We start from the raw sequence: 26,423 nt of genomic DNA, 5'->3' as shown, positions 1-26,423 counted from the left end.
CTGACAACTGTCATTTATTTGCTTATCAAAGGTGCTTGTTGATTGGGGCAGCTGGGGAGCACCTCAGCCATCATGTATGTTGAAAAGAGTGCTGCTCCCGACACATTTTGTGTGTGCACAGGTGCTGCTGTGATGTGTAGTTGCTCCGTTTGGCTATGGCGGGCGGGTTGGAGGAGGAAAATCCCTTTCGCAGAACCATCTTGTAGGCGGCGTATTCCAAAGCAGATCACATTCCAATCTGCACATTAATCCGGCAGCTGCAGGTCGGCAAGTCGCTTTGCAATAGGGATCCACTCTCCCTGGATGCGCCTCAACTTGTTTCTGGAGGACAGAGGTCGATCAGACTGTTCCTTGCAGTTCTAAGGCAGCCGTTGGCCTTATATGGGTCATTTGGCTCTCGGTCCACCAGATTTTCTTCCATTAATGCCTGACAGTGAATTCCCATGGTGTCATTTCCCTGCTCCCCAAACGGCAGCCTGTGAAATGTTTGAAAGATGGTGGTTGGGGAATTCTGGGAGTCGAGGTCCACGCTCTTAAAGCTGCCGAGGTTGAGAAACACTGGACTAGAATAGAACTTCTGGCTGTGGACACACACATTTCATTGTTTAAATTGTACATTCTTTTAATTGATACCTGTGAGCTGTTGCTGAGACCTAAACAAGAATAAGAAATGCATTGAGGGCATTTACAGAATACAGGGACTGGGTCCATCTGAGTGTTGTTATGGGGCGGTATTAATGTCACTGTGCTGTTGTTAATCAATTGTGTCTCCTTATTCCCAGCACAAATGGACCCACGCGGCCTGTCTCCCAGGCAAATTAAAAGCGACAGTGACGATGATGACCTGCCCAATGTGACTTTGGATAGCGTGAACGAAACTGGATCCACGGCCCTCTCAATCGCCAGAGCCGTTCAAGAGTAAGTATTGAGTTTTCAGGCCGATGCCAAGGTGGCCAGCCGGCTGGCGCCTGATGGGAACGCCTGGTCCTGTGCCATTCGCTAGGTGGCCAACATCTGATTCACCCGGCTCTGTCGAATGGCAGAGGAACCTAGGGTGACATTACTTTATTTAATGTTACTACGTTATTTTAAACAAATCTCTGTGGCCTGGGCCAGTTTAAGGGTGTCTCCTGGTAAATATCTTATATTCTGCTTTGCAGAAAACTTTACTTCTTTCTTTATTGTTATTTTTTTTATTTGTTTTGAGTTGTTTGTAGGAAATGAAATGCACCTCTTCCAGAATACAGAGGCTTTTTAAAAAGTGTATTTGTATCTTGGGGAGAAGACTTTTCTGTGTATCGGTATGAATAACTGATTGGTACAGCAAAGGAAGTCCATCCTTGCTTGAAGCGATATCCATAGCTCCTGCTGGATAAATAGTATAAATACTTGGATGAGGCTTCACACTAATTTACCATCAGATCACTTTATTAGCAGAAAAGAACTCCCAGTGCTTTTCTTTACACAATTAAGAATTCATTGGGGAAGTTTTGTACTGCTTTGAACAAAAGGCTGAACTCTGATTTCTTTTAACCATGTTGTCTGGAACAAGCCAGAGTGAGTCTTCCAGGCAGGCAAAATAATCATAGCTTTAGCCAATTCCTAGCTCCTTTTATCTCTGTTTGTTTGGTCAGCATCCATCTGGTTTTGAAAAACTGCTAAAAGCAGTGAAGGGTAGTTTTGCCTGCAAGTGTGTTTCTTGCTCACACACACACACACACACACCCCTTTCTGTTCATTCAAACAGATGAGGGTTGGGGGTTCTGTGCGATAAGTCTGTTAGTGTGCAGAGGGTTGGATTTTTGCTTGTTTGTGGCCAACTTAGTTCTGTCAAAATCAGCCCCGTGAAAGATCAGCTTCTCCGCATGCTGCAGGAATATATGGAAGTGCAAGAAAGTGGAAGCATAACTAAACTTAGTTAAACTAAAAGGTATCTGAAGTTAAAAGTAGTCCTGGGTGCCTTTGCTGGGATCACCTGCACTGACAGTTTGGCCTGCCTTTCTGTTGCTGCGCAGTGCGAAGGTGCCTTTCTCCAAGATGTGTCTTTATGGGCGACGGAGATCTTGACAGCCAGATCCTGGAGCGTTTCTGCCTCAAAGCCATTTCAGCTAATTCAGAGCTGGACAGAGTCCAGGACTACCATGCGCTTATCAGTGAAGGGCACGTAGGAGACCAGGATTTTCAAACTGGGTTCCGTGAACCCTAGGGTCCTGTGAGAACGTGATCGACTTCCATAAGGAATAACAACGACAACAACAACAGTAGTAATTCCTTAAACACAGCCAATTTTGTGTCCCTGGAGCTTTGCCCCTAGATCAGGCGTTCCAGGGCTTTATTTTTCAATAAAGGCTTTGATCAGGGGCTCTACAGCTTGAAAAAAGTTTGAAAGCCCTTGTGATAGACCATGTTCTGTGATGGAGAAGATCCACATCAACTAAGCTTAGGGCTTGGAGAAGCTCAGGAAAAGCACAGAAAAATGGTGAAAGCTGAAATATTGTGCTTTGTAATTGTGGCAAACTGCTAGGAGTCGTGATATCAACAAAATACTGTAAATAACTAAATGGAACGAAGTTGCTCCGAGCACTGCCTTGTGGCTCTTCCACTTCCCCATCCATGGCATCACTTTTTCATGTTTGCTGCCTAGTTTAAAAATAACTATTTTTATGCATCAGCACGCAACGTTGCTGAACTATGACTGACCCTCTCTTGCCTCTGCAAGTGTGTTTAATTCAGTGCATGATCAGAGGCATTAAAATGCTGATGGTAGCGAATATTCATCCGGGAATCAAGGGAGGAACGTGTCCACTGAAGAGCACTCACAATCCAGAGGTGGACGGAGGATCGGGGCAGAGGAAGCCGAAAAGGGCAGAGCAGGTTCTCCACTCTCAGAGGAGAGCCGTGCACCAATTCATCCACAGCGTTCTCCTGCTGCCTTCTATGGGTCCTGGGGGAGGGGTAGCTGAGCCCCACGGCTTCTAGGGAGCTGCCATTTTGCAGCCAACCACAACAGGAGAGGATCCTGGGGAGGAGGCTGCCGAACCCTACCTATGCCTGGGGGGAAGGGGGGGCTGTTTTGTTTTTGAGGGACCACTCCAGCAAGGGAGCCCCAAACACTGTGCTCTCTCAAGGGCCACGAGCCTCCTTGACTGACTACCCTGATGGGCCGTTATTAAGAACTTCTCTTCCTTTCCGTTGTTCTGCCCGAGTCTCAGACTGCTCTGCTTCTTTTCCTTCCATCTCCTCTTGACCACACGTCTTGTGCACTTAAAATGTAGACTGAACTGGGCTGCCCTGAACCTTTGCTTGCATATCTCTCTTAAGTAAGGGTGTCAGTAAAAAGCAGAAGGTTAATTGCACTACAAAATATCATAGTAATATATGGGAGTTGCCCTTTCAGGTTTCTGCTATTGTGTTGTCCAGACATTTTTCCCAGACCCGCCCAAGTGTGTGGGTTTTTTGGCCAGTCTTAGAATCACAAGCCGACGATCTAAAGGCCGTGGCAACTTACTAGAGGAGATTCACTCACTTAATAGTGGGGGTAGGTGGGGGGTGCCTTCAAGTCCGGCTTGACTCCTGGTGGTTACACGGACACGTTCCCGCAGCTTTCCTGGCAACGTTTTTGGAAGTGGCTCGTTCCTGCCTTCTTCCTCTTCCCAGGGTTGGGGGAGGGGGGGACTGGCCCAAAGTTCTTCTCTTGGCTTCCGGGCCAAAGGCAGGAACGGAGCCCCTGTCTCCCTGATCCTAGTCCAGTACCTTAACCACTAGATCAAGCTGGCTCTAATACGGTAAACGTCATGTGTTAATTGGATGAATATTAACGTTGTTGTTCTGTGGCTTATTTTGTGCAGTGTTTGGGCTGTACTTGTAGCAAATTTAGTTGAACCTTTCTAAAAATACTTTAAAGCATAGTTGTTTTACTGTGGAGCAAATACAATAAATGGCTGTCAAGCTAGTTACAAGCTAGAGGCTGTGTAATTGCTTTAGTTCATTGCTTTACTCTGATGTGTCCTGCTTTGTCATCCTTGAGGGCACTCTGTATACAGCTTCATCATCATAAGCCAAAACATCATAAAGGTGGACAACTCTTTTGATGCCAGCGTGAGCTCCCCGATTGTGTTTCTTGAACACCGATGATGGTCTTGCCCATTCCGAGGTAGGAGGCAGATGAAAGCTCTAGCCTCTGCTTCAGGTGAGGCTTGTCAGAGTGAAACGCTTAAGAAAACCCACCAAACCATAGCTGTGCTCCCAGCTTTGATGTAGGCCTAACCACACCGCAGTCCTTAGTCCCTCCAAGTGTTGTAAGTTCCTGACTCTGTTCAGTTGCTCACATGTTGTCAGCCCCACCAGGTCAACCAGATTAGAAAATCAAGTCCCGGGAAGAGTAGAACCCTATTTTATTGAGACAGGCTCCAATAACACAATCTTGCAAGTCTGACTCTGCTTTACCTCCCCTTCTTCTTATACCCCAGTGAATCAGGAAGGGCCTGATTCCGCTTCCGAAGACTACCTTGCTTCGCTGGTCTTAAGGAGGGCTTCACCCTCTTTGCTTAGCTAACAGTTCTTGCATACAGTATTTCTCCTGTCCACCTACTCTCTACACACGGTTAATCCTACGTTTAGGTGTTAAAATGCAAAGGGCTGCTCTGAACATTTGCTTGAGTGCATGCAGTGGAAGATGCTGTATTTTAACATCCCCTATAAATAAATGTAAATGAAAAGAGAAGTGTGTGGTATGGCAAAGGTGAAGTGCACTGGCTCCTAATTATTATGCCAGGAGTGGTCTTTCTCTGCATTAGAAGACTCTTTTACTTCCCTAGTGCAGATGTTACTGCAGCAAATGTTTCCATGTTGTTATTTGTATGTTTTTTCCTCTTTTTTTCCAGTGGAGACATTGCTCAAAGTGAAATAAGTGAGAAAAACAAGATACTTTTCCGCATTCTCGTTGCTAGTGTTTGCCTCAGTGTCATTTATGAAGCTGGTTGGGAAGGCCTGATTTGTACCCGGAGGTCACCAGCTCTGGCAGGAGACGAGGCCCGGAGCAGAGCAATTCTTGCTCCTTCTTTACTTGAATGGGGAACGCTGTTTCTCCCGCTGGGAGAGAGCGTGAGGGAGACATCCAGCCCAATCTCTGGAACTCCTCTGCTGCTTGTCCTCTCCCCAGATTTTCCCAGTTCAGAGGGGCAGCAGTGGATGGAGGAAGAGCCTCCCCCAATACACAAAGGCATGGCCTCCCATTTTGCATTAGAAATAGCCCCGATTAAGTTAGGATGTATTTTTAAATGGATCCAGAAAGGTTGGGAGATGGAAAAGCTGATTGTCTGAAAGTGCCCGTAAGCTTCTTGCTTTGTCCTGCTTGAGCCCCATTGGAGAGTGATTGGAATCCAGTTGGGCTGAACCCTTAGCCTGCTGCATGTCAACACACAAGTCCCTTGTATCAAGGTTGAACTCGGGAAAGTGACTCCTTGATGCTGGGGTAGCAAGTGGGGAACGCAGTGCAGCAGCAGCCTAGTGTCGTGTCTAACCCATCGGAGAGGGTCACTTCCAGTGCTCCAGAGCCAACTTGGGCCATGTGAAGCCACATGTATTTCAGTCTTGCAAAGTGATTGATGGATCTCCCCCCCTTTCTGGTTTGCAACAGAGGTGAACTGCTCAGGCAGGAGGTGGGGTGTTGCACTCCTGGGGACTGGACTGAACTAGTTCAGATTTGCTAGACTAACCTCCCCAAAGTCTGTGTTTCTGGCTTGTCTCCTTTCAACAGACTGTTTGTATATCATACATCTCACTATTCAAATTTCAAAGATGAACAACACAACAATATCACAGTTTTTCTTCCTTTTTTCTCTTTCTCAGTCTAAATAGTTTGAGATCTGCTCTATTAAGTAGATTAGATAAAGGCTCTATCCATGTGTATTAAACATCCTTTAACTCTGGTAAAACTATAACAAAAGTCTTACTTTAGAAGTGGGTTAATGCTACATTATTCGATGTATGGTGCCAACATTCATGTAATTAATTTTAATCTCATTGTTTTTAATTTAGATTTTAGTATTAGCATTTCTTATTTCTCTGCTGAAACCATCTCAAGTTGGTCAAAGACAACAATAAAGATTGGAATTTGATAGGATATCCCATTATCTGAGGCTCCTTCTTTAGGATGTGCTACAGAAGCTTCCCAGGACACATTTTAGAGAACTTCAGCAGCAGCCTAAATTGTATTTAAGACTAGTATCACCCTGACACACTCTCCAATAAACAGCATTGTAGCTTTATCTGATAAAAGGCACCCTGCCTATTTCTGAAATGATAGGATCCAAGAACAACCCTGAATCGACAAGGCAAATCACCTCTTGCCAACATGTTTTGAATCACCCTTTTCGAATTGGGTTTTCTACTGATCGGGAGGAGCTCTTTGGGTGAAGTTTTGCTTTGTCCACCCGCATCCAGTCAATCACCATGGGCATTTCATATTTTATAGTTTAAGTTGCCTAAGTGTACCCCTCCACACAGCAATTGTCAGAATGTTTGCGACCATTATGGTGGTATGAGTGGCTGGAGCTCCCCTCACTGTGTAATGTGTAAAATAACCTTGAAGCAACCTGAAAATCAACACTGGTATTTTGTGTAAATCAAATTATTGCATCAGTAACTGCTTATTTTCAGTGGAACTGATTTTAGCCTCAAAATCAATGTGTAATTCATTTTTCATATAAGAATTCAAGGTAATAATGGAGAAGTGTTTTGCTTCATTTATAAAAGCCACTGCATGCTGGTTTGCTAGGAAACGGAGCCTAGGAATTGAAAATTTTCTGGCCATGATACATGCATAGAAGTCTGCTTGTATCTCCTCTTCGCTCCTGGGGTGAGTGCTTGTTTGGCTAATGAAATGGGATGGATTATGAACCTGGAGCAGGTTGGGAACACCTTCAAGTTTTTTGGGTGCTCCATGGTACATAGTTTACGAAACACTGAGTTGCAACAATTCCCCACCTTAAGAATGCCTGTATTAGCTTCCAACAACTATTTTATAAATGACCACTGTCAATAATCATGGTTAGTCACTGCATTTCCATGCCTAGCTCAGTGAAACTTATTCCCAAATAAGTTTGCTTCAGATTTTGAATGTGTAGTTCTTTTATTTTCCAAATATATTAGAACTCATGTTGCAGGAAGGATAATTATGCTATCGTAATTTTAATGTATAATAAGAGTTCCTGTGTACTAAAATAATGTTTTCATGGTTCCATGGATGGTTCTGTTGAGTGTAATTAGAAGGCAGGATTGATTTTGTTCTGTAGAAGTATGCAAGGCACTTTTTTAACTTGGGCTTCCTCAGTCTCTTGGAGGGCCAGTTGAACCTTGTTAGACTTTGAGAGTATATTATGGGCACTCTCACAAAATGGTGCTGTGGTTAGGTGGGGCAATCACAAAAAATCCATCTGCTGGAAAGCAGACCATAGTTCTGGTTTCATGTCCCAAGGGTGCTGCTGGGTGTCTAGGGGCTGAGAGGGGCTGCTGACAGGCAGGTTGCTCTTGAGCCAGATGTTTTGCTGTGCAAGAAGACAGATAAATGAAAGAACATGAAGGAAAAAATGGTAGAGAATCTAGCACCAAGGAATTGTGAGAATGGGTGTCTTGTGACAATTGGGCTCTGCCCACGGGCCTGGGAGATCTTCTGGATTGAATTGGGCAACTCTTCTATTCCAGCTCCAGTTCATCTCATAATTCTCGCAGGGACTCACTGCGAATGCAGCTAGAAGAACACAATATTGTTAATGTAATAATACAGGGATAAAATACCAGTTGTTGAAATTTGGGCATATTTTTCTTCAAAACATGAGTAAGTTTAAATTCTGAAATAAAATATTAGAATTTTGGTATTTTGATTACTGCACCCAACAGGTTATGGCCCAAATGTTAGTTTCGTGTCCTTATTATTTATAAAACATCATCTCACTGTGCTTTGTTATTTCTCTATTACCCCCAGAACTGTCCAAACAGTGAATTTGTGAATTGCTGCATAAATTTGCCAACCCTTTAAAAAATAGTTCACCCTCCTTCCCAGAACAGCCTCTCTGCAGATGCACAGACAAGCTGAGGACGACCCAGAGAAGCTGAGGTGCTTCCATGTTGGGGCCTCAACCCTTCTGAGCTCCAAGCCAAGTCCAGATGTGTGGTGGGCATGGAGTTCTAAAACAAAAGAATTCTTTCCTGAAGCCTTGCACTGAAGAAGGGAGGTGAAATGGGTGAAACTGGAAAGGCACCAAGTCGCTTTATCTGGTCCGCCGATGGGGATGGTGCCGTATGGCAGATGTCTTTGGTTGGGCCTCCCCACAATCCCTCTGTGGGATGCAAGGTTCACAAACTTGCCCTCTTTGAGTTCAGAGCTGCTGCTTTTACTGTCAGACGTGTCATTGACAGGGAAATGCCAGTAGTTATTCTTTAGCCACTAAAATGCTTTAAATTTGCCAGGACGGACTTCACTCACGAAATAATGAATTAATTGCCAGACCAGATGGATCTGTTCTGATGATTGCACAGGAGAATTTCCTGTGTAGGGAAGTAAAATCCTCCACATGGGGTGTGAGTTTACTGTTGTCGTACATTTCCCTCCCTTTTGTCTACACTCCTCTGCAATTTTGGGGGGTGTCTTAAAATTCCTAATTTTCTGTGTTCAATTTCCAGAGAGAGCATGTGGGGCTGTGCCAGGTCATCAGTTAACCCTTTTCGTTTTTTCAACTCCAGGTATGAAGTATTTTATTGTGCATTATAATAATGTTGCTGTTGTGTGTTTGAAATTTCTGAGAAACGGTTTGTTTAAGCTTTATTTCCTGCTTGCAGGGCTGTGTTTTGAAAATGAAAGCAAAGGACTCTTTGCAAAATCAGCGTGTGCACAAGTTGCTTCTTCGTTTTCTTCCTCAGTGCCCCAAAAGGTCTAGGCAGGGTGTCCCGGCCCTTTTAGACCAGAGGGTCTACCTGGACCTTTGAGGGTAGGTCACAGGTTCTCTCACAAAATGTCTGCCGTGATGGACAGGGGCAACACAAGACATCTTACCCTTAGAAGGAAAACGGATGAGATTAAGGAAGTACCTATTCCAGCAACCTAAACGCAAGGCCAAGGTGGAAACATTCTTTGAACCCATATGGGGTTTGGAGGATACTGAGGACTGGGACTTTCTAGGCGAAGTTGCCAGCTTCCCTGATAGTTTCGTTAAAGAATTAAGAGAATCAGGAAGTCTGGTGACTGCACTGGGTGCTTCCGCTTGAACCTGGGTATGGGCCATACATAGCACAGGTCACAATTCAGCTCTTCCTTTTTAAAAATCTCCCTGGGACCTAAAACAGGCAGTCTGTCAAGCTCCTGGGCGAATTGGAGAGGTACCAGTTCTGCGGTCCTTATGTAGCAAAATCCTGCTAAACTGTAAAAGGCACATTAATAGCCCCTTCCAGTGTCTCTGAGTGGTGAACGTGTGCAGATCAGACCGTGCCAGCTGGGCCTTTTCTCCTCAGTGATGTTGTGAGCACCTGAGCAGCACTTAAGAAATCAGCTCTAAACCTGGCCCTAAAGGGGGACTAAAACAGTGGAACCCAAACTGCCCTGGTTCTGTCTTCTTGACTCAGAGGCGGTCCATTGTGAATATGGTCTCTCTGGTTTTGATTCTGGACTGAGTTGTTGCATTCCTGGAAACTCACGTCATTCTGCCTGCTTATTTTGCAAGGAGTTGTAGGAAAAGGCCTAAAGATAATGCGGTTGAAGCTGGTCCTGAACCCTCTTGGGTTGATTGCAAATGACGGGGGGAAGCAGCATCAGTCCGTGGAGGGGTTTCCTTACGCTGTTTCTTACGCTAATATAACAGCCAGCTGAAAGGCTGTATTTTTTCCTGAATGGAAGATAAGGAGATGTCGCCCCTCCCCATCATGTGTTTAACTTCACCGTATGCTGATTTTATGTATGCATGTGTGATTTATAGTTATTTCTAATTTACCCCATAACTGAAGTGGCCAAGAACGAGTCGAAAATTACTAAAGCATTTAAAGGTTCTAAAAATAATGTTAGAAAAGAAGCAGAAACCCAGTAAAATACTGAAAAGAACAAAATGCAATTAATTAACAAATAGCATAATAGGAAAAAATAAAACCTACTATCCCATTATAGGGCAGGTGCTTACAAATCAAACGGGGTGCAAGAGGCAGAAGTGCCTAGACAAAGAGGAGGGTCTTTGCTGCTGCCGAAAACCCTGAAATGGCATCATTGAGGGGTGGTAGAGGAGGGGCCAAAGAGCCCAAAACAGGAACATGCAGGGATGAGACATTGCTTGAGGCGCTTTGGCCCTCCACCGTTCACGGTTTCAGCTTTTGTCATTTATTAACGCACTTTGGCCTTGAGCCAAGGAGAGCCAGTTAAGTCTGCGGTGGGACCAGTTCCAAAAAAGGATGGATTTTGCCCTAAAATTCTCAAACCGCGTAAGGCAGAGAAATGGGGGTTGTTCTGGAATGAAAACAATGGAGCCGTGCACACATCGCAGCAGCTGCAGCTGGCCGAGGCTGATCTGGTCACGAAGAGTCGAGCTTGGCTCCAGGCAGGCTTCACTTCTTATCGTCCTTATGCAGATTTTGGGATGGGAGAGAATGTCATATTTTAAATCCATTTCCATCTGAGGAGCTCCCTTTCTGTCATGATTTTTCAGATCAAAAAAGGGCTCGCTGTCATCCTCTAAGTTTCCACGCTCAGTCTTTTATTCTAAATACGGAGATGGTGTTCAGACACTCCTTCCCCCACCATCACTCTGAAGGAGTACTAACTCCACCCAGTATATCATTCTGTAGAGATGGACAATGTAAACGTGACTTTTGGGTAGCCTAAAATGGCCCCACAAACATGGTAGGCTTCCTGTTTACATCAGGACTGTGGGTGTTACACACCAGAGCTGCAGAGACCTGATGTGGAGAGATGTGCCTGCATGGAATGACCAAGGCCTTAACTTTTATTACTCCTTGTGGCCACTCCTCCAAGAGACACAGGGGTATTGCGGGCCACTTTCAGAAGGCTTTATAGGTAAGGCTCTTTAGTCCCTTGGAAGCGCCCAAAACATCTCTTACAGATTCGGCCCTGCAAGTTCATGAGAGACGATGCTTGTACTTGGCATGGTGTGCTGACAGTGTAGAAAGAAGGCCAGGAGACACAGGCACGGGCATCATCTGTCAAACCCTCTTAGGGTCCTTCATCTTGGGGAGGAAGATTAGAGCCACGAAAAGGGCGGCAGTACTTCTGGATGGCTGCAGATGCCTGGCTGGCGCATTGCCTAAAAGTCTTCTAACACTTTAATGACAACGGGCTGCTAGGACAAGTTGGCACGGACAGTCACTAAGTCCACGCTGCCTGTGTCTGTTGTTCCTGCTGCTACCTGTTTCAGGGTCTACATTATCACCAAGCCTGCGGTCCGTGTCATTCTCCCTGGAGAGGCTCAGTCTGGGAAAAGCAGAGTTACGGGTGCCCTCTTTCCAAGCAGGAAGGGCAGAGGACTTTTTGCGGAAGAAGAGAAACAGCCGGGGTGTGGGGAATGCAATTCCTGCCCCCACAGATCCTACGGTATCTCATCAGGTTTAATGTTGATAGATGACCTCATGGGTGGCAGCTGCTGTGCAAGAAATTTCCATCCATCTTGATGGGCACAGTTATGAATAAGGGTCTTCTTGGGCAAGAAAGCGGGGATCCAGCTGCCGGCATTGTCCATGAAACAGTAGCATGCAGTTTTGATTCCTGTAAAACATTGATCTGACATCCTTTTTCTTAACGGCCTGCGCCCCTGGAGTGAGTTGCTTGGATGGGCCAAATGTACTGAAATGAGAACTAGGCTCCGTCGAAAAGTATGACTCTAAAGGGCAGTAATCGCTTTTAATGAGGAAAGAATAGCAGGGTGATTAGTCCCAAAATATATAACTAAAAGGCATTCGTCAGATGAAGAGTTTAAGTGGGGATAGACCGTGAAGAATCACCTCTGTGCCATTTGAAAGATGGTCTTGCTGGGCTTCACGTGTCCTTCCAAGGAGTGTGAGGTGAAGCTGCATGGAAACAACAGGAAATAAATAAGGGCAGAAAACAATTTGCTAACCCCGGCACTGGAACCAATGATTTACAGGTTTGCGTTGATTCATTTTGTCTTCTAGCGTTCTATGGACTTCTGATTAAGCCCGGATGAATCTCTCCTGGCTTTTCATCATGCTGCCTTTTTTCCAGCAGTTTGCAGACTTCTTTTTTTAACTGTGCAGAGATTGTATCCCCATTTTTGTTTAGGCGAGAATTCATGTATGCAGTTCTCTTGCTGGCTCAGTGCTCCATTTTATGCCTGGGGGTAGAGTTTCTATATTGCAGGGACCTGGGGGCACAGCGGGCATCGTGGCCTGGCTCCTCTACCTGGTCGGGAAGGCTGAGCCGGGCAGTGGCCTTTGCGGAGCTCTGTCCTTGGGCACAAGGCGTCCCTGTTAGGTGAAGGAGTTGTCCCCATTCTGTGCGTTAAGAACTAGGGATCAGTGAGCTCCTTACCTCTGTTTGCTCAGCTTACTCCAGCCCCCGCAGAGCACTGAGTTGCCCCCATTCGAGGTGTTGCCGTTCGATGCACGGGACGCCGAGATGTCCCCGAGCTCAGCGTCCTTCTGCCTTTGGCTCTCCCCGCCCAGCAGCCACTCCGCTTTCCTCTTTTGCTCTCCTGGTTCCCCTTGGCCAGGCCACTCGCTTCCCGTCACCGGATGGGCTGCGCTTGGCAGCTGCAGAATCCAGGGGCCAGCCCCTAGAAGGTTGCTCTCTCTGCTGGCACCAGGGCCCCTCGTTGCCTTCTTGGCCGCTTCTCCGACTGGCAGCTGTGGAGCCGCTTTGGATTTGCCTCGGGGGGAGGCGGTTGTGGGCCGGGAGCGCTGCTCGGCTTAAAGGACCCCACTGAGGGCTTGGTTGTGGCTTTGCTGCTACAGAGTCAGGGTTATTTATTTGTCTGCTTGTGGGCTGCTCAGATAAAGAGAGATTGCTGATGTTTCTTTTATACTTACCCTTGCGAGCGATCCTCTTACCCTTTCCCTACTCCGTTTTCATTCATCCTTTAATTACGCAAACCTGCAGTTATGGTCATTGACCCGTGTGATTGTATCCACCGACGTTTGGTAATGACCGTCCAGCCCGGTGATCGCCCCATAATTATGAGACCCTCCTTGTAAAAAACAGCCCCTTTTTGCAGGAGACAAAGGAGAAGAAGCCGCGCCGAGCCCCGAGACAGCATTTTTGGGGCTAAGGCGAGCGGGTCTTCCGGAATGGGAGCCAATGGAAGATGGAGTATAGTAATAAGAGTTTTCGCGAGGGCTGTTGAAACTAAACTAATGTACTTTTTCTCATCATGCCTGGCCCAGAAATTCCAGTCTGGAGTCACGGCCACGGTGGGGTGATGCCAGTTAATCTAAAATTCAGTGGGCCTTTAATATCCATACTTTTTCAGTTTGTTGATTAATCTTAGGCATTTGTATCATTTTCCCCGTTCTGGATTTAATATCGCAAATGATTTCTCAATGGCTATAACTGCTCGGTTATAGAAGCAACAAAGAACCTACCGGCATCTTAAAAACTAAGCAACCTGTTGTTTAAGCTCATAAGCTGTCGTGGCCTTGAGTCTGTTCCTTCCGATAGATGAACTGTGTCTGTGCTGGACTCAGCCCAGAAAGTGCCAGGAAATAGCAGGGAGGGTGTGTGGTTGGAAGCGTGGCAGAGATGAGCCCGGAGGAGCAGACTGGGGGCATAGCTCAGAGCCAAGGGGACGGTTGTGGAGGGAGGGAGGGAGGGAGGGAGGGAGGGATGGGCCTGGGAGGGCAGTGGAGTAGGAAGGGAGTAAACTGGAGGGGGCACCCAGCATGGTATGAAGGGACTTAAGGACTGGCTGGGACAGGAAGGGAGTGAGACAATAAGAAAAGAGAAAGAGTAGGGTTGGTAAGAGAAAGAACGCCGTGTGGAGTTCCAGGGAGCAGCTGGGGCATGGCAGACTGAGGAGTGACAAAAGGCCACGGTAGGCGGGGCGTTTTTTCAGGAAGATTATATAGACTGAGATCTGGAGTAAGCATGACGTCTCTCCTGTGTGATGGTCTCTTTATATACCGGTCATGTGTCTCGTATGATTTAGATTGTAGAACAAAGGGGCTTTGGACTGATTATGGAAACCATGATCAATTGAATGTGTATGTTTTAACAGATTGATTGGTTATGTAGTTAATCTGCATCTCTAAATCAGAGGACTAAATGATGGTTCAGGAAGGAGAAGAGAAATATTCTTCTTAGGCAACACAATTATTCTCCTTGGAGAAGAGGACCAGTGTCTTTCCCGAGATGGCACTTATAAACTACAATTTCTCTAAGGTTATTAAAATAATGTGACTAGATAATAGATCAAAGGGTTTTGGCCTTTCTTAAACCCTCCAGAGGTTCTGGAATTAGAACTATCAGAATTCCTACAAACAAACATGCTTGGAGAAGCTCATCAAACCAATTTGTGCAGTCTTATGCCTGCTTAACTTGGGAGTAAACCTTATTGTATATACTAATCCTTACTTCTGAGTAAATCTGCATGAAAAGTACTATTTTGTGGGTCTACAAATTGCATTTTGCTTCTTAGCCCCTCTCTTAAAATGCAATTTTTGCTTCTTAGCCCTTCTCTCTTCTTGGCCCGCTCTCTTAAAAGCACGTTGGCCTCCGAGAATATTGACTTTGGCCAGGCCTTGATTCAGTCTTGTCTCTGCTGGAGCATCCAAGTCTGTTCTCTCCTTTTCCTCACCTCACACAAAGGTGATACTTGTGGAGCTGAGACTAGCTTGAGGCTTCAGAGGGAAGGAGTGAAAGACACTGTATTATCTTCTGATCGAATATATATATTTTTTTCCCTTTCTGTCAACACTGTTTATCTCCATGCCTAGTACAAATAGTCCTTGACTTACGACCATTCATTTAATTACCGTTCAAAGTTATAATGGTGCAGGGATCAGTCCTCGCACTTATGACCGTCCCCAGTCACATGATCAAAATTTGAGTGCTTAGCAACTGGCATGTGTTTACAAGGATTGCAGCATCCCGGGGTCACATGATCATTTGCAACCTTCCCAGAGGGCTTCTGACAAGCAAAGTTGATGAGGGAAGCCTGATTTGCTTAACGACTGCATAATTCACTTAACGACTGTGGCAAAAAAAGGTCATAAAATTGGGCACAACTCACTTAACACCTGCATCACTTAGCGACAGAAGTTCTGGTCCCAAATGTGGTCGTAACTCACGGGCTACCTGTATTTAAAAAGTCATCTGTGTGCATCTGTACATTGCCTTTTGATGTGATTAATGTTTAAAGCCTACTGATTTCATGCTGGGGAGTAATGATGCTACATGAACAAGTATCAAGGAATGAAACATATTTACATGCTTGATTTGAAACATTTTCTTCCCCAAAGATTTGAAAGAATGTATTGCTAGACAGAGAAGAGAAAGGGCAACGAAGTAAGAGCAGTCATTGTGCGCTGAAAGAGAGCTGAATCGACTCATTTTAAGCATTAAGAGATGATCAGGATTAATTATACCATCTCAGATCCTTACCACTGGTGTTTGACTTATTCTGCTGAAAGAAGGGATTAAAAGGATTTCATTATCAAGAACTGTATATCAGATTTCATTATCAGGGGCTGTGTATCGCTTCTCCTGAACTCATCAGAGAAGGGCATTTATCTGCCTCTGGTTAATGAGTGGGTCTAGGTAACTGAAAAGAGGGCTGGTTTTAGCAAATTCAAGGAATGATCTACAGATATGTTCCAATCTCTGTCAGGGAGGTGGCACTCAGAATGGGAGGTGCATTCACCATTGGCTGGGACCAGCAGCCTGGGCATCACTCAAATGTTCCAGCTTGTCTCACAAAATCCCAGTAACCTTTTTGGGAGGCAGAGATTTGGAGCACAGAAATGGTGGAGGCACCTAGCCCTTCCCTTGCCTGACACAGCTGTGCTCCAAACGGCCCTGCCCCATGGCTCCATATCCAGATTCACAAGGGATGCTCTCGGCCGGAAGCAGCGCCCGGGCTGACCTTGGCTCATCTCTGGGGCTAGGCAGGGCCAGCGCTTGAGCCCCAGGCTGTTGGCTAGACGGGGAAGTCAGAACGGAATCCCCAGAGAGACAGCGGGGGGCCTCCTTTATAGCGGTGCCAAGAAAATGCAGTCACCAGCAGCTGAACGTGACTCTAGGGTGTCTTTATGTTGGGGAGAAGATTAAAGAAAAAAATCACCTTTCCCTCTGCTCCTTCTGTACACTCTTGGCCCACTCCAGTGCTTCTCACACAAAAGTAAAGCCACTGAGATTTGGTTAATATCTTTGCATGTAATTGGTATTTTGCACCTCAGTCTACGTTTATCCCCAACGTATCCATTGCCCACGCGATGGATCTGGTCATACTAGTTTCAAGTGTATGGCCAGCCAGATGGCCATTATAAAAGACAGTAATTAAATCACAATGGTCAAAGTGACCAAACATTTTCAAAGTAGTTGGCATCTCCAGGTATAATTAAAATCAAATTAAAAGTATAATGCCATTTTTGACAAACACTCATTTATTATAACCATCCAGAAACTTAAACCTACACTGAACCAAGGTCATGCAGGCTGTAATTTACCTTGTGGTTAAAATCCACTTATTCTGAAAGATCCTATCAGGTGGAGTTCGCAAAGGCATATTATCTTTTAAAAAATCCATCCCTTTTTAAATGTAAAATATCGTTCTGTGCTGTTCATGCACCACTTTCTCCAAAATCTTTGTGATGTTTTTCCAGCGATGAGGAAAGAAATAAGGGTAGAGACAATTTTCATTTCCCGTACTAGACAACAAATCTTTGTAACTCCTGAAGGCTCCATCTGATTGTATGGAAGCACGAACGCTTTTTTCCTTTGCTGACTAAAATCAGATTGCAAATTGTTCCCTCCCTTCCTCCTGCCCACCAAATTTCTCTGGGTAGTTAGGTATGAAATGTGTGTATTGTGAAATTTAGCGGGTAAATTCCTTGTTGTGGACATTAAAATAAAGGAGAGGAACCACTCTGGGTATTTTACCCAAGACTCTTCACAACCTAGAACTAACCCTGTGAACAGCAGGGTTGAGACAAGGCAGGCCCTCCTGACAGATCTTTGGGTGACATGCAGGAGATCAGCAAGACTTTGCAATTCCCAGGTGTTATGGATTTAAATTACACATTTAGAATCTCTGCTCTGTTGTAACACACAGTTTTGCATTTCCTGGATGCAGATAACCTCCAAATGTATGATTTGCAGAATAAATAGATAACTGACTCTATCTTGCATCCAGTTCCCATTGATGGATGTTGGGGTTCTAGTACAAGACAGCATAGATTCTGAAAGCTTGACGTTTGTTGTCTCCTGCTCTTTTTGGTACAACGTTAGATGTTGATTGAGCAGAGTACATGGGGACGGCGGAGTTCTCTGTCAGTCTTTCTCTCACTGTATAAACCCCAAAAAGGACAATTCAGTTGAGCTTCCTGCAGAATCCCAGAGCTTTGCATAATTCATGGAGGACAGATGAATCTCCCACCTCCACTGCTTCTGGAAACAGCCATGCAAATACAGTATAGGGTGAGGAGAGGTGCTGGCAGATCTGAGAAGGCCATTTCACAGTATTCTGCTAGAAATCCAAAGGTTTAAAGAAGTGACACTTAACTGTTGGGGTCTGGGAATGAATATTCCATGAATATTCATGAAGTGCATTTGCTGAAGGAAACCAGCTTGAGGGCAACATTCCATTGCTGCTGGAAAAGAAAACCTACTTTGAAAAGTACTTTCGGCGTTTGGTTATTATTTTAGTAGACATTTAATTTTGGCATTTTCCTATGGCTAACTGGAGAACCAATTACTGTATTGCTCTTTCCAGCCAGCTAGTAAAATTCCATTACAAATTCTGATGAGGACAGTTTTGCACCTTTGGCTAATGAGCAAATCCTAGGGAAGCGGTTCTTGCTCTTAGAATTCAAGTGCCCCGCAGTAGATAATTACCAGTTGGTTGCTGTTGGTTGCCTTTCTGTGCCAGTTGGGGGACCAGGGTGCAGAGAAAGGAAGGTGAGCAGGTCTCCCTTTCTTGGCCAGCTGTATCTGATATAATCATGCTTTTGCATAACTCTCAAAGGCTTGCATCTGTTGTGTGAACATAGTGTGCCCTCAGGATGAGAACTAGCTTAAACGACACTGCCATATACCCTTAATCTGTTTGGATCAAGGCTGCATGTTGTAAATATTCCATGGGCTACATGGATTTCCTATGACTGCTCTCCCAAATCTTTAAGAAGAGCTCCCATGGATTGTTAAAGGAGATACAGAATGACAATCTCATATGAGACTGAATATCCTTTCTGGCCCAAAGGCAGGTTCCTAGACATCTGATCCATAACAAAGGATCTTACCGAGATTCTGGGTGTGCGTGAATATTGAATTTATGTGGGAGAGAATAACACAAGTGTTCATGGTAGAAGGGAGGGCCAGGCCCAATAGGCAGATTGCATTTGTTCCCATAATAGGCCTGAATATGTCAGGCACAAAGCCTTCGCTGTCTTGTTGGCAACTGTTGACCAACAGTAAGATCAACGAGCACACACCGTTCCTGGTGTGTTGACACAGTAATCCATAAATGGAGCCATCTGGGTTTATTAGCTGCCCCCTTTGGCAGGTGGAACCATTGAAGAAGCAGCCATAAGCATGCTGCTTGCTCCCTGCAAAGCCAGAAGAATTCAGCCAAAGTTTCAACGGAAAGGAGAAACAGCAGATTGTGCTCTAATATCCAGATGGCTGCACCACCTTGTAACCCTCAGTCCAAACCTTGGGCACTGAGACTCAGTTGAGTGAACCGTCTCTGAGTTATGATGAGGCACAAAAACTGCACCTGCTGGATTTCTGGATGGAAGGGCACAAACCCTCAGGAGTCCTTCCAGAAATATTGTTGACAGTTCTTTAGGAGGAGCAGCCCACGTGCATCTGGTCCAGGTCAAAGGAGGAGGAGGAGACTGGGTGGAAAAATGAGTCTGTCAGCGGGAACAGTTAGAAGTCCCTCGAAATTCCATTTTGTATACAGTTAACAAAGATACACCCTCCTGTGGTCCAACATACCATACCCAGGGGGCAAAGTAGGTAGTTTGCAAAGCTGCTTCAGTCTGCTCAGGGAAGGCATCCCAAATCCTTAGTGGGTAGTACCATCCTTAACATGTCCTCTTCCCAGTAAAAATTATTCCTGCAGCTGGGAGGAAGGAAAGTTTGCAAAGCAGATGTGTCACTGGAAAGGCGACTGGGAGGGTTGGCATGAGGAGGGGGCTAATGAAGGTTGAGGCTGAGTCTCTCCTCTCTCTCTGCCCCCCCACCCCATTATCAGTGTGGAAATAATGGACAGCCGTGGCACTTGGTCAGTTGGCAGGATTACTTCTGCAGAAGACCCGTCGCTTCTCTGAAGCAACTGGTTTCTTTCTCCCGTTCCTGCCTCTTGGCTGCTGCCTTCAGGGGCTCATCTAGTTTTGCACTCCCCCGCCCCCCCCCGCCCCCCCGTGAGGGTTAGCCGCTCTCCTTCGAGCAGATCCTGCCATTTCCATGAGGGGCCTCTTTGAGCGGGTGCCAAAACCAACAGGTGATTGTTCACCCAGCAGGGCCGCAGGAAGTGGGCTGGGCGTGCATGACCCAGTTCGGCAGAGGGGCTGGCTGGCATCAGGAGCGCGCCTCCCCCTCCCTCTCCTCCGATGGGGAAGGAAATCTGCGCAGAACAGCTCAGCTGCAGCAGACCCCGGCAGCCCTGGAGGAAGGAGGACGGCGGACGGGGTCCCTCGCAGAAGGACGGAGCTGTTCAAGGGCAGAATTTTAAGGAGGCGGAACCAAAGGGCGTTGGCAGAATAGCATCTCCCCCATTACCCCTTACAGATAGAAAAGACCTTCAGAGGGGACTTACGATCGGATCACGCTATGAAAATTAGTCCTGCGCTGGAAGACGATTCCTTTCAGCCCAATTTGTCTGCCTTGCGGCTGGCCCTGGTTTGGAGGTGTTAAGGCCGTGTCTGGTTGTTTGGCTCCAAGCTCCAATATAGGGTCATTTCCAGCTGCGGTGCAACTTAGCTGACCCCATGCTGAACAGTCCCACGGCCCACATGGCTGCATATACAGTAACCATGTCGCCGTCAATTTCTCTGTTACACTAAAGTGTTTTTGAGTTGAAACTGTCTTGCAAAGCCGGTGAGAGTTTTAAAAGTTTTTTATTGTATCCTCCGTTCTGCACTACTTGTGTTTTGCTGTTTGTACGCATCCACGCACAAGGGAAGGAGGAGAGTATGTGGAGAGTAAAGCGGAAAGAAAGAGAGCTGTGAGCAAATTGGTTGCAAGTCTGTGTGTGGAAAGGAAAGTGACAAGTCAAGAGGAATAGCCTCTGTTTTCATCTATCATAACGATATCCATTTTTCTAACATTTATGTATGTACATGCATAGAATAAGAGGTGCAAGAGACAATAGGCAGCGTTATTAATTAGGCAATTAAGGGGCCTGGCAGTCATCCACAGATACTAAAACAGAGCAAAATAATTTACACGGACAACACTAGAGAATATTAAATCATTACTCAGGAAAATCTTTGTGAATTAGAGATGTTGTAGTTGGTTTTCAACCATGATACCCCCTGCCAAAGTAGTGCGTAAATAAAGTGTATTAATTCTCCAAAATGAAGGGGAAGATGGCTACTTCAGAAAGCTGCTGGAAACTTGGTTTCCAGTTCCTAAGCCACAATTTCTAGGCCTTAGCAGAACAACCTCCGCTTGAACATTGTCCTGTATAAGAAAGAAATAACCTAAACCTTTGACAATTAGGCAGCCTTAGAAATCAACCCAATCAACAAATAATAAACACAAATAAAATTCTTTTTTATCGAATACTCCCTAACAAAATAGTAGGAAGTAAGAAATAAATGGCACTGTACAACAGAGGAGGAAATACTGTAGGTTGGTACCTGGGATTGCTAGATAATTTTTACAGACTTTAGTCAATAACTGTTCATGACGGGAATCCAGAACTGAATTACTTTGCTAAGTATTTGCTTTAACTTCCATCCTGGGCTTGCACAGGAAATGTTAGGAACATTTCAGAGAGTCCTGTTGAAATCCCGCAATTAGAAACACCATTTGGAGTTTTGTTTTGTTTTTGTTTTAAATTCTGTTAGGGTAGAAGCAGTTGGAGGTAGATCTGTTGGTACTATCGCAAGGAAATTCAAAGGGTAACAACTCAAGAAATAATTGGGAACAGATGTTGAATGTTTCTGCCTCTGACCAGACTTGGCAATTAGCATGAAGAAATGTTCCTACACGTTCACCGTGCATGAATATAAAAACCCATCATTAAATATTGTATCAAAATCTAGTACCAGATAGGTTGATATATAACAACAGCAACAACAGTTGGTGAGTATATTGTTGAATTTCCCGTGTTTCAAGCATATGCGAAAGACACCGGCAAATCGGAAAAGTAAGGAATTGTTCAGTTCTCGGAACTAGTTTTTAAAGGAGTGCAAAATCTCTATTCCTAAACTAAGATTAGGGATACGTCAACATTATCTGAAATGTCAGTTTATGTGAGGGTAAACAACGATAGTAACTTGTAAAGAATAGGGAAATGATAGATAGTAGAAATATATATATATATTATTTTGCTAGATTAATATTTTATTTAGAAAGGTTTTATTTGTCTTTCTGAAACCTAGAAAGGAATCAGCAAGTACATTATTTTAAGTAAGAAATACCAGAAATGAAGCTTCTTCACTAAGAAGGCCCTAAATCTTGATGTCAGCCTGTTGAACAATCTTTACTAGATTTATAATTCTATCTTCATTAATAGATTCTAGATTCTGAGATCAAATGAGTATACAGAAAAAGAAATGACCTTGACCTTGGAGAGCCTCAAAATATGCTATTTCTGGAGTCCTCACTGTGTTTGTTAGGTATTGTGGAGAGGAAGGGCATACCAAGAGTTGAATTTTCATACCGACTCTTAAGTCGTTGGGTCTTGTTTTGGATTAGGAGGTAGAGATCTCACCACAATTTGGCAATATATAAAAACCTTGAACTTCCAAATATTTGAAAGGCCTGTTTCTGAAACTACCTACTATTTGGTATGTGTATGAAATGGAATATCGCTTGGAATGTCAAACAGGTTCTTCATGACTAGCCTGGGAAGAGCGCAGTAATGTAATTCAAGAGTGTGCGACTCATTTCTTGGCAACTTAATAGTGTAACCAATCATGAGAGTGTAATGCAGCCACAACTACCATGTCTGATTCAAATAATGTAGGGTGGCAATATGTTGCTTAGAGCAGAAAAATTAGTGAGCCTGTAGAATTTAACCATATAAACATGAATATATAATGCCTATTCTTAGCATATTGCAATAAAAGATTTTGCGACAGTCATGAACCTCTGTGACTGATTAAATGAGCTGATCTGCATTTCTGAATATTCATACGTTCACTACCTCATCAAGAGGCCAGTGTTTGAAGTTTGAGCAGTAATGGCAAGGACTGAGCAAACAGCTGATTGGCCCAACCTTTCCAAAGTTTTATCACTCAGTTTTATCAACAATTGAAATTCATTCCATCAGCTCCAACCAGATTGAGATTTAAATATGTCCACAAAATCTGCTTCAACTGCAGTAAGTTGAGCAGGTTTATGTGGGACAGATAGGAAAGATTTATTCTCTGAATATCTAATATATACAGCCTCATATGCTGATGAGGCTTTCAGTTAGAACATAACTGAAGGAATAGCTTGCTTGAGTTCTGGAGCAGTTTGCTAGACAAGTCTCAAAGATGCAGATGGTGGGAAAACGCTATTTTTCACCATTATACATTAGGCTTAATATTGGACTGTTCCTAAAGTTCAAGGTATTCAACGTGAGCCTTTTGCTGTTTGTATTCCAGCTCTTCTGCAGCTTCGTGGCTCGTTAACAAATCAGGGGAATAGAGAGAGGAATGCTTTGGAGTGACCCTTCCTGGTGTATTCCTTTCGCTATTCCGTAGCAAGACAAGGTCTGTGGTCAATGTCCTCCTCCCACAACCTTGCAGCAGAGGACTAATCTAGCTGGGCTGCTTAGCCCTCCAGAGGAAAGAACCACCGGCTGTCTAGGGCAGGAACTGGCAACACATCCTCCCAGCGAGGACCTCACGCCGCCTCGAAAAGGCATCTCCAGAATCCAAGAGGACATTTCAAAAGGCGAGGCCTCTTGCAGGAGTTCTGCTTGGAGGCTCAGTGATTCTGAGGGAGACGTCCAGGGCCTGCAAGGGGCACCGGCCTCTGGCCCGGCCAGGGTAACTAGAGGGGTGAAGCTGCCTCCCACGCTCAGAGAGATGGCCATCCAACGCTAGCTGCAGATGTTCAGAATCCGACGTGGCTTCCCTGCAACCTTTTTATAAACTGCTGCTGTTTTAATTTGAAAAGGCATTTAAAGGTAGTTGCTGCAAAGTGTTAATCCCAGCGGGTTAATCAGTATCAAATAGCTTGTGTTGTGAAGACAATAGCAATATATAATTAGGTACTATTTTGAGTGGAAATATTAAAGCAGTTATTAAGAGCAGCGAAGTGCAACTGATGAGGAGATAAAGAACAGTTATGGGATGTGTAAGGACAGTAGGAATGGAGAGGGCCGTTGGGCAACGGAAATCTTTTCAACAAGAAAGAGATGGCTAGAAATTATTCTAAACTGGGGCAAGCAATGGTCATGGGGTTCCCCATCTTTTTCTTGGGATGAACAGAAATCAAATATGAACAGCTTTGCACCAAAGATTCTCTGACATCCATCTTTGGGCCAAAGAAATTATCTCCAAACTCCTCACTGAGGTGCTTATCCTCTGCCTTTTGTTACCCAAGAGGAAGTCTTCTCTGGACATCCTTTCCTTCCTTCCTTCCTTCCTTCCTTCCTTCCTTCCTTCCTTCCTTCCTTCCTTCCTTCCTTCCTTCCTTCCTTCCTTCCTTCCTTCCTTCTTCCTCCTCCTCCTCCTCCTCCTCCTCCTCCTGAGGAGCCAATCCGTGTTGTTTCATTTGTGAACATCTGTAAGATCATTGTGGGAGTCCATTGCAGCCAGAAATGAAAGCTATGCCAAGAAGAATATCATCAAAACAGCCTGAATGTATCTGCAGCCCCCAAGAAGAATAGCCAGCAAAGGAAGCCAGCGTGGACTTAGTTGCTCTCAGCTCCATTGTTGGTGATAAAAGACAGAGTGGCTGAATTGCCACTTTGTTCTGATGTTTGCTCTAGAAGGGACTCATGAATAAGTTACCACCTCTTGCTTCTACAGTTCCCATGAAATCCCATGCCTGTGAAAACAAGCCTACAACTACTTTCATAATGAAGGTTGCTGTGGACAAGTGGCTAAGAAGTTCCAGGCTCAAATTCACCACCACGAGAAACTCACTAGGCGATTTTTGGCTGGCAGGGAAAAGCGTATTGCTGATGGCAAAGAGCAGTAAGGTAGTTAAAGGAGCTGGAAAGATGGCAACGTTTAGATTTTTGCATCTTATAAAAAGTTGTACAAAGCAAATCAAGGGGGATGTTGAATCAATAGGAACAAAGAAATTGATAGAAAAATCTATCAAGTTTGATTTTACCCACTTTCTTGTTTTTACTGTATAATCTTAAGTTAATTCTAACTCATTTCTGCTATATAAGCAATTTTTAAAAATCATTGAAACGTTTCAGTGCATTTTCGCGTTCATTTATTCTAATGCATTTTTGTGCAGTTTTTATACATTTTTCCCAAAGTGATATTTCAAGCATTTTAATGCATTTTTTACATTTTCATATAATGCATTTATGGATACAAATAGATATTTGAGGTAAGACTATACTGCAAGACAATTTTTAAAGGACTTTTCCATTTTAAATCTTAGTTTTGCAACCAAATCATCTTTTGGTCTCCTCACAAGTGTCAATAATTCATTATCCATTGCCTGTCTTCTGATAAGTTGGTACTCAGTGGATTGAGACATCGGCTGATGGGGTAGGAGAAGAGAGCCTCTGTCCGCTGTGTTTTCCAAGCTATCTATGGCTCACCCTCTCTTTGTGGCGCTGTTACTCTGGAGCAAGTATAACCACTTGTATTTGGCGTCCTTTTTTCTCCCTCATCTGCGGTCTCTGAGACAGAATCTTAAGGGCCATTGCATTCTTCTGGTTCCTCTTTAGCGTTAAGTGTTTTGCGCCTGGCCTCAGAAGAAGGAATCCAAGAGCCAGCCTCCTGTCCTTGGTCCTTGCCCTTCTCTACCTCTAGCACCTGCTCAGGTTGGGGAATGCCAGCCTTGAGAGCCCCCAGTGGGGATGTATCAGGTCCTTGGCAGAATTTTCACTGCAAAGCTTCGAGAGATGTGACATATAACTGCTTCAGTGTGAGGGCAGGGTTAGGAAATGCAAAGTAGGTACGTTTGCCTTAACATGCAAACCAAATGAATTTCTCATGCAGCTGTCAAGATAAACAGGAGGGTGATAATGCATTTTTCTCCTCTTGTAGGTTTTCTGCAGGCTTCTGATAGCGTACCCTGGAAATAAAATGGTAGCGCCGGATAGATTTTGTCTGATTCGGTGGCACTTAAATTTTCCTGAGTCCTCATCTGAAATATAGGATGGAAACCATGATGTGCTTTAGGAGCACCCCCTAACTGCACCACCTCACTACAGTTCCTCTCTTGCCTCCCACTGAAAGCAAATCAGCCTGGATTTTTTCAGCATTGGTCGATATGAATATGGTAATGGTGAAAGCCCAAGGGGTTGATATGGGTGCCATTTCTTCACCCTTGGGTGTTACCTTAGATAGTCCAATGGAATCCTCTAGCTGTGACTATTGATCAGAGATACCAAGGCTCTTTTAGAGGATACTGGTCTTGTGTGTGCTGTAGAAGTACGGGGTCTTTAATATCCATGATCATATCTACACGATTGCTTAGCTTAACCAAATGATGCTCAAAGTTACCTAATTAATCTTTGTCTTTGGAGCGAGGATCCTTTTGAAACCATGAGCAATGTTGCTTCTCAGAAAACTTCCCCAAAACTTCACATGCCATGGTCAACCCAATCCGATCTAACCTGCACAGATGATTTTTAAGCTCTCAGTGGAAGGGAAGGAGTAGGGAGTTGGAAAGAAAGTCTTCCCTCCAGTCAGGTAGTGATTGGGGATTGGGGTGGTGGTGGCTCCCTTCTCTAGTGTGAAAATGACTTTTCTGAGCAGAGAAATTGGGGGGAAAATGATTTCCAGTTAGTTGTTAGAAGAGTTTTTCATATTGCCAACTCTGGATCCTAAAACGGGGAAGATGCCTTCATCCAGATGCCTTCAGTTGCACAACTAGACAGAGCTTGCCATACTTGATT

General features: G+C 44.6%; 1 protein-coding gene across 11 annotated transcripts in view; it reads left to right on the top strand.

Moving 5' to 3' along the window:
* Positions 1-26,423, top strand: part of KLF12 (KLF transcription factor 12) — a 171,210-nt gene that overhangs the window by 113,087 nt on the left and 31,700 nt on the right. For 10 of the 11 annotated variants that reach the window (XM_088139532.1, XM_088139536.1, XM_088139538.1 and 7 more), the window contains 2 exons: positions 783-918; positions 8,683-8,742. In XM_088139532.1, the coding sequence (XP_087995658.1) occupies positions 783-918; positions 8,683-8,742 (196 nt within the window). The remainder of the gene's footprint in view (positions 1-782; positions 919-8,682; positions 8,743-26,423) is intronic. The other variant, XM_088139530.1, reaches the window with a different exon arrangement.

The sequence above is a fragment of the Python bivittatus genome, unplaced genomic scaffold, assembly GCF_059951505.1.
Source record: "Python bivittatus isolate LINGU-HERP-01145 unplaced genomic scaffold, Pbiv_v1 ctg000210_np1212, whole genome shotgun sequence".
Taxonomy (NCBI): Eukaryota; Metazoa; Chordata; class Lepidosauria; order Squamata; family Pythonidae; genus Python; species Python bivittatus.
Note: the sequence above shows the minus strand (reverse complement) of the source record. Positions and strands in the feature narration are given on the sequence as shown.